At 35.2% G+C, this 8,688-nt stretch overlaps 1 protein-coding gene and 1 pseudogene across 1 annotated transcript in view; both read left to right on the top strand.

Annotated features, from left to right (window-relative positions):
* Positions 1–260: 260 nt before the first annotated feature.
* On the top strand, positions 261–2,201 carry LOC100617051 (dnaJ homolog subfamily A member 1-like; annotated as a pseudogene).
* Positions 2,202–4,931: 2,730 nt separating this feature from the next.
* KHDRBS2 (KH RNA binding domain containing, signal transduction associated 2) overlaps positions 4,932–8,688 on the top strand; it is an 811,868-nt gene continuing 808,111 nt past the window's right edge. Inside the window, exon 1 of the mRNA XM_001364943.4 lies at positions 4,932–5,405. Coding sequence (XP_001364980.1) covers positions 5,315–5,405 — 91 coding nt within the window. The 5' untranslated portion in view covers positions 4,932–5,314. The remainder of the gene's footprint in view (positions 5,406–8,688) is intronic.

Genomic DNA, 8,688 nt, shown 5'->3' with positions numbered 1-8,688 from the left:
AGTAGGAACTGTCTGAATCTTATTGCAAATAAAAGCATGCCATCCTTCCTTTTATTTCCTTCAGAATTTTGTATTGTTTCATTATATAATTAAGATAATATGTCTTCAGCCATGATATAGGGAATATAGAAATATTCTCTTTTTTCCACTTGCTTCCCCAACATCCTAACAGGCTCCCTCGAAGTCTCATTTCACCTCACTCAAAATGTGGAGATTTTGATACCTGGCATACCATGAATATTACTCCTTGGTTATATAAAATGATGAAGGAAATTACTTATGATATTTTGGGGATAAAATCCAATGCCTCTCAGGAAGAACTTAAAAATATGTATAAACCTAATGTTGAAATATCATAAAGATAAGAATTCAAATGAAGGAGAAAAGTTCAAACAGATTTCTCAAATTTACTAAGTAATTTCTCATGCAAGAAAAGAGATTTCTATGACAAAGGTGGAGAAGAAATCATCAATGAGGGCAGTTCTGGTGCTGACTTTAGGTCTCCAACAGATATCTTTGATGTTTTTTGAAGGAAGTAAAAGAATGCAAAGGGAATGGAGAAGTAAAAATATTGTTCATCAGTTTTAGGTGACCTTAGAAAAATTATAATATGGTTCAACAAGAAAATTTGCTTTGCAAAGAAATGTAATTTGATAAATGTGAAGGCTTAGGTGATAAGAAAGGAAATGTAGAATGATGTTCCAATTGCAGGGGTACTAGAATTCAAATTACAATTAATCAGATAGCATCTGGAATGGTTTCACAAGTTTAGTCAGTTTCTATGGAAGGCCAAAGGCATGGGGAATGAATCAGCCCTAAAGATAGATGTAAAAGAGTAATGGAAGGAAAATTATTCAGAGGGGTGGGGGGAGGGATCTGGAGATTCAAAGCTCCAAAGATAAAAGAAGATGTTCAGAAGATAATTTTTTTTTTATGGTCAAGGCAACTAGGACCTAGGACTTGAACTAGGAGATATTATTATTTTGGAGCAGAAGGACAAACTTATGAAACACAATGAAGTAAGGACCTTTTCATATATGTGGATATCCAACTGATTGAAACATTGTGTGGCTTTCTGAAAACAATATCAACTCTTGGTAGTAGAACTATAGTCATTACTTCTCATTCTAGTTAGATTGGTTCATTTTTACCTCTTTAAAATATTTATTTATTTATTTTCTAGGTATCTCAGTCCCTCTCCCCCTTCCCATACCTAGAGAAGGCATCATCTGAAAAATAGTCACACATGTGTAGATTATGTATGTTGTGTTTCTGCTTCTCAATTCATTGTTTGGAGAAGAACATTTACAAGTTATTCTTCAAATACTAAATCTATATCTTTATATAATTTTCCTTTCATTTGATATTTCATTCTCCATTATCTCATGTAGTTCTTTCAAAGTTTTAAGAAAAGTTAGTGCATCTTTTCTGATAGGACAGTAGAGTTCAATCACAATTATACATAAGAGATTGTTCTGCCATTCTCCAATGGGTGGATATCCATAAATATTTTGAAACACAGAAGTTCTTTTCCTTTTCTCCTGATTTTCTTGGGAAATAGATCCAGCAAGATATATTGCTGGATCTAAGGATATACATGGTTTTATATCTCTCTGAGTTTAATTCCAAATTGCTCTACAAAATGTTTGCATCATTTTGCTGTTCCACCAACAGTTTATTAGTGTCTCCATTTTTCATATCCCCTCCAAAATTTATAATTTTGCTCTTTTGTAATTTAGTCAATCTGATGGGTTTGACATGATACCTCAGAATTGTTTTGTTTTGTGTTTACCTCAACAGTAATGATTTAGATGATTTTTAATGTATCTATACATGAATGTCATTTCTTCATTTGAAAACTGTTTATATCTTTTGTCAATTAGGGGAGGTCAGATTGTTAAAAATGGAGATATAGGTATGCTGAATGAAAGCAATTCTATTTGTCATCAGTCTTATGAGAAAGGGATTTTAATCGTTGAATTTAACATAAACTCAGAGAATTACTTTCTTTCATTGAATAAGCTATCTTTTTGGAAAAGTGACTGACAAAGAGGAAGTAAGTATAGGCGACTAAAGAAATGGATCCTGTAGAACTGATAGACTTTGATTCATCTGAAGAAAGAAGATGCCATTAAAATGGAGTAGTTTATGAGGATGATGAGCATCATCCCAGAGTTGGTGTGTAGTGTCATACCTCTTAATCTGGGAGCAGTGAATACTCTTCATTGTAATTCTGGTTTTTGTATACAGTAGTGAATGAGTGAAAGACTATGGTCATTTTAAGAAAACAATTCTTAAAAATTATCTATGCAATTTAAAATTAAATTTAATAGACAAGAGAACATTACTTGGATTTTTTTTCCTAATGATGGTCAGGACTTTATAAGTATAATAAGTTAGTGACAGCTAAGACCTTTACCAGGATAAAAATAAAATAATACGTAATCCCATGAAGATATCTCAATATGACATAGATATGACTTGAGGTTTTCATATTATAGTTTAATGGAATCTCAGACACAGATTGTGTTAGTCATTGGAGGATCAGCCTAATTAAATTCATAGAAGTTTATTAGCAGATGGTTAGTCACAAAGTGATGCTTTTGGCCACAACAATTCATGAAGACTATCTACTAATGAGCATAAGGGTTGCAATCTGTATTATTCAGGGGAATACTCATACTGTTGAAATCAAGATTCTTGAAGTATTATATTATGCCAATACATCGACAGCTAAACAGTTGTTTTTTCTAAATGTACATTTAATCATGGAAAAGTGGGTTTTGAATATATAATGAAATTGTAACTATAAGACAGAACAATAGAATCAAACTATCTGTATCACTTTAATTCATGAAATAGAATTTGTTTATTCTTCTGATAAATGTCATTAATTTCTTGGTAGATTTTGCAGAAAAACATGAAAGCAATCATTTCACAAAAATGGTTATTTATTACAATTTATAATTTTTTCTTCCACACTTTTAACAAATATAAGCTCTGTTTCTCACCTCACTCTCCTCAACTATCACAGAAATTGCCAGTCCTTGTCTAGAACAAAAAATTGCTCTGTTTTTAGTTTGTTCAGGATCAGTACCATGGACAGAAAATAGCAGTAAAGAACTTTCTCTAGACTAAAAACTGTTGAGCATGCTTTTGAAGGCAGTACTTCTGGGTACTCATTCCTAAATTATAATAGTAAAATAATAGTCCATCATTTTCTCAATGTTTGCTTTACTTGACACTGATACTGAGACTCAATTTACATATAAACATTTGTAAGTTGATAGTTGATCTACAAAGCTCCTTCTAGATATGCATATGTAGTCCCAGTTTTACACAGCTAATTAATTAAATTCTATTTACCTCAGTTTCCTCTTCTAGATAAAGGTAGTAGTAAAATCTGCCTAACTACATCATAGGTCTGTCAGTCTGAAAAAAGCATAAGTGTGAAGGTGCTCTAACAGTTTTTAATGTCATAAAATAAATATATATTTTAATTGTCATGAAGAATGAAGTGAGAATAGCTACTCAGGCAGTTTTTTCAAGTTATATAATGAAAATACATATAATTCCAGTTATAATTGGAAAGAGAATGGGGTTTCAAATCCAAAAAGAACAATGTACTATACATATTGGTCATTTAAATGAATTTAACTTAGTATTAAAGATGGGCATTTTATTGTGAAGATAGCTTAAAAAGTGAAATAATAGCTGACATTTATTTAGACTTTAAATTTTACAAAGCATCTCACATAATTACTTCATTTGATCCTCACAATTACTTTAAGAAGCAGATTCTGCTTTCAATTTTACAGATGAAATAGATTCATGAAATTTATGTCTTAAGGGAAGAAAGGGGGAAAAAAGAAGGAAGGAAGGTGTAGAGAAATATTTTATGTAGGAAATCATCCCACTGACATCTGGATCATTTATTAATAATTTAATGGACAATACATTTTTTTTTCCCATGAAGGTTCACCATATTGCTTAAACTGTAGTGGAAGTGCAGTTCTTGTGAGTTCTAAGTTACTGTTATGGCAGTATGAAGGATGCCTGCGATCTGAAGCCTGTTTTAGCTCGGTAGTAGAGTGATAGTTACTCGGATTGTGTTGGTCTACAGTCAAATTCTATATACTCTTAGAGGAAAGGAAAGGCAAACATAGTTCTGTGTTCCTTTCTACTTGCCTTTTTAAAAATTTTCCTGAATTGTTTAGCTAGGTCCTTCAATTTAGCTTCTAAAATGAAGTGAAGGTGGGCAGAACGAGAAAACAAATTAAAAGAAAGTAAGAAAGCACAATCCTAGTCCATTTATTGTACTTTAGAGAACTGCTAAAAATTAATACCCTTAAATAGCTTATGCTTTGTTTGCTTTAGTGAAGCTCTTACGTATTCTTAATAATGCCTTTTTCAAGCCATCGACCTTATATCTCCAGTTTGTGTGTGTTTGTGTGTGCGTGTGCATGCATTGCTCCTCTGTTTTAATTATTTTAGTTCACGAAGGCATTTACTATAGAAGACACTTTTGCTCTTAGAAATACCAATGAAGTAGAATCAGCCTTTGAGAGACTTTCTATAGTGATAGTGCTTTTTTCATCCAGACCTTATCCACTTTTCATCACTAAATCTCTCCACCCCTCCTCATCACCAAATTGATACGGAGGGCATCTTTCTCCCTATAAACAGAAGTCCAGGTGGAAGGTATCCCAAGGTCTCCTCACAGAAACCGTCAGATTCAATGGGCATGGCAAGACATAGTCACAAGTAGCCTGCTTTAGCTCTGCACTGCTGGACTCCCTCCCCCGCCAGCGGCCGCTCTAGTCTGCCCGTCAGGCGGTCAGACTGAGCTATCAGCCCAATCGCCTCACCAGAACCTTCTTTGGGTTCCCCGCCTCCCCGGGCTCCGTGGCCAATGAGCGGTCCGAAGGGTTGGGGAGGGGGGGATCCCTTCCTCCCGCCTCTCTAGTTAAGGCCCCTGCTATTAGATTGAGCTCAAAAAGAGAACGAGGGGAGAACTGGAGGGGTCTGTGTCTGCGCGGGGCAGCAGCGGCGGCGGGAGGAGGTAGTGCACAGCTAGCAGAACAGCTGCATGGGCCAGTGAGAGCCCTGTGACCAGCTCCGCGCCAAAGGCGAGGCGGCGGCAGCGGTGGCAACAGCGGCGGCGGCGGTGGAGGAGGAGGAGGCGGCGGCGGAGCAGGAGGACGGGGAGGAGGAGGAAGGGGAGAAGGAGGAGGGGAAAGGCGGCAGGCGCCACTGCATTTGAGCAGTGCCTTTCTTGCTTTTGCGCGCTGACCGCCGCGCCGGAGTGCCCGCTATGGAACAGGAGAAATATCTGCCTGAGCTGATGGCAGAGAAAGATAGCTTGGATCCATCCTTCGTGCATGCTACGCGCCTCCTGGCCGAAGGTAGGTAAGACTCTGGTCTGGCGCGTGATGGGTAGATATAGACTGACTGGCCGGATCGTGCCTGACTGGTGTGGTGTTAGGAAGTGAAGTTGGAGAAGGAGACTCATCTCCTTCTAGCCGCCCACTCCGTCGCCGGGCACTGGCTTATTGACCATCCTAGGCAGATGAGAGTCAGGGCTTTGGAACATGCAGATGTTTCCCCGCCCTCTTTTACCTCCTCGGCGTTTACATTTTAAATTGGGACTCAACCCATGAGAGAAAAGGTACGGAGATTTTGACCTGTCAGTATAATGGGTAAGGAGGAGAATGATAAGGGTTCAAGGATAGTCATTGGGAGAAATAGAAAGTGGAAAGGCGGTCTGCAGAAATCAAGGCACTTGGGGAATGAGGGAGATAGATGGATGATCAGTTGGGAAGTCATTTATGATCCCGACAGGATTCTACCCCTGGTCCCTTACGAACCTAGTCGCCACCGACCATCGTTTCCGCAGCATTTTGGAAGTGATCTGACGCCCTTTTAGCCAATCAAATAGTCTTTGCCATAACCGTTCTAAGTCATGTTACTTAGTAAGCTAGATGAGACCACACACACACACACACACACACGTATATATATATATATATATATATATATATATATATATATATATATATATATATATATACACACACACACACACACATATATGTATTTTATATGTATTTACACGTTGGGAATCATACCTTGGAATGCTGAAAAATATATTTCAATGGTGATAATTAGGCGCTGGGCAAGATAAACCGAGACACACTTTCACCAACTGAACAGCTGTTTTACAAAGTATGTGTTTTCTTTTTTGAACCTATAATGTTAAAGACATTACATTCCTAGGGATGTTTGAGGGGATCTTAAAGAAGACTCTTGTATGTTGTGAAGATGAAAGAAATGACTAAATTTAGGTTCAAATAATAGTCAAGTACAACTTAAAAATACACAGCCATTATGACTAGTAATATATGTATATGTGTATATATGTATTATATGTATATAAACATATGAATACTACAATGGGGATGCTTATCAATTGTCAATTTCTTAATCAAATTAGCCACAACGCAGTTATATAGCTTGGGTTGTTGTGGGCTAGTGCACAATAAAATAAGTGAACACTTGTTATTTTTTTAAATAATGAAACATTAACATGCATTTATTTTGTTTCTATGAATAGTTTACTTTGTGTAAAAATGTGCATTCTGCCATTTCATAAGCAATTTAGCCTGGTTCTCAATGCATTTACATATATATATATATATATATATATAGTTGATATATATAGAGTATAATACTTGTACTTTTCAATGTAAAAACAATTTCCTTTATACTTTTATTATATAAGAAAATGATTAAGATATTTTTAAAATAGTGTATAAAATTTAAGCAATCGCCTAAATAACTTAATCTGTGGGAAGAATTTGGGAGAAGGAAGGTTGTATTCACGGTTTCTACATTCCTAGTGATTGAATGAAAGGTTGAACAAATGAAAGTTGGAAAGTCAGTTATTTTTATCCTCTTTTCCTCCCCTATTCAAAAAATTAGGAACAAGTGAGGGAAAAAGAATTGGAGAAAGTACAATTAGAGAAATTTTAGTTTTTTAAAGATAGTAAGCACACAAAGTGATGTATAAACTCAAATTCACACTCCTTAAATGGAATACACTGAAATCTAGAATGGGCTTAGCTGGCAGTCTCTGTTGATTATTTGTTATTGTTTTTTTTATTCAGTTTATAAATTCAGATTTAACTTGATGTGTTAATTGAAGTCTCTTTGGGGCAATCTTCATGATCAATTCAAATAAAACAATCTATTTTGACAGTGTATAAGAGAAACACTTCAATGATAGTTAATTCTGTGTCTACTAAAACATTAAAAATACTTAATGTACTTTTAAAAAAATCTTCATTCTTTCTCCAGAGAATGATGCATCCTGTTTTACCATGTGATTTAATCTTCTCCCAGCAGGGGGAGGCATCCACTGCTTATTCAAAGGAGTGAGGTGGTGAAAGGATTGGGAAAAAATACCAAAAGATAGAAACAAAAGAGTGAGGCTCAAATCAAATTCATATTGTAGAAGAAATGGGTAGAGCAAAATATTTCTTCTGTTTTTCTTAACTTTTGGTTCATGTCCCTACTATAAATAAAATAATGAAGATTTTTATGTAATAAATGTCATTGCAATACACTCTTGAGTTTACCTAGGGCCAACTATAGAAGAGTATTTAAAAAAAAAAGAAAGAGAAGGACTAAGGTGAGCTATCTTTGGAATTTGTAGGGAATGTTAATGTAGACTTTGCACTACATACCTTCTGTCAAGCTTTATGGAGATGATTTCAGTCCTCCACAGAAGATATTTAATGAATTACTATGGCAAAGTTGCCAATAAAAGTGGTACAGGCTAAACAATTCTCCCTTCCTACTGAAACAAACAAACAAACAAAAAAAAAATGACAGATTTTCATTGAGCAGGAAAGTAAGCTTCAGTATTTCAGTGTCTTGCTGGTAGACATGTAACAGTGAGAGCAACACAAATAATACAGAAGATTTTTTTTTTTTACTCAGAATGTTCTTCATGGATCTTGGATCTTGGTGAAGGGGAGAATGGATACTTAAAGTTTGTAATGGAAAGTAACTAATATCCTTAGTTTATATATTGTTTATGATTGTATATTGACATTCTACTGCCTAATAATGACTCTTCTTATTTACTGGAGTTAAAATAGTCGATGGAGTAAAAATTGCTATCGTTATTTTTCTTACATCATTTTTGAGGTTTGATACCAGAGGTAATTCCCAGAAAATACTTTGAGTGATCCAGGCATCTCACGAATACAGTCAATATCTGGAACTGATTTTATGTATCTTGTTTTGAAAAGTTTAGTGACTATGTTATTCATTGTCTTTAGAGAAATGATGACTTATGGTAATGCATATTTGACTTAAACATGCTATTATTGTTGTCATTGTTGAACGTGGATACTTATCCATTGTTTTAGAAGATGTTTTGGAAAGGATAACACAATGACAATACAGTGTCTCTCTGATTGGTCCTACTGAAATGATGACTTTATTCATCTTCATCTTCTTCTAGAGTTCTGTATGCTTGTAAAATCACGGGTTTAGACTAAAAAAGAAACGTCAGAAGTACAAATTGCTATAAGAGTACTGAGAACAGATAGCATTTAATTGAGAGTTGCATCTTGAAGCATGTGTAAGATTTTAACAGGCAAGAATGTATATGAGAATGCA

This window comes from Monodelphis domestica, chromosome 2 (assembly GCF_027887165.1).
Source record: "Monodelphis domestica isolate mMonDom1 chromosome 2, mMonDom1.pri, whole genome shotgun sequence".
In the NCBI taxonomy this organism is placed as follows: domain Eukaryota; kingdom Metazoa; phylum Chordata; class Mammalia; order Didelphimorphia; family Didelphidae; genus Monodelphis; species Monodelphis domestica.
This window is presented reverse-complemented; position numbering and strand designations above follow the sequence as displayed.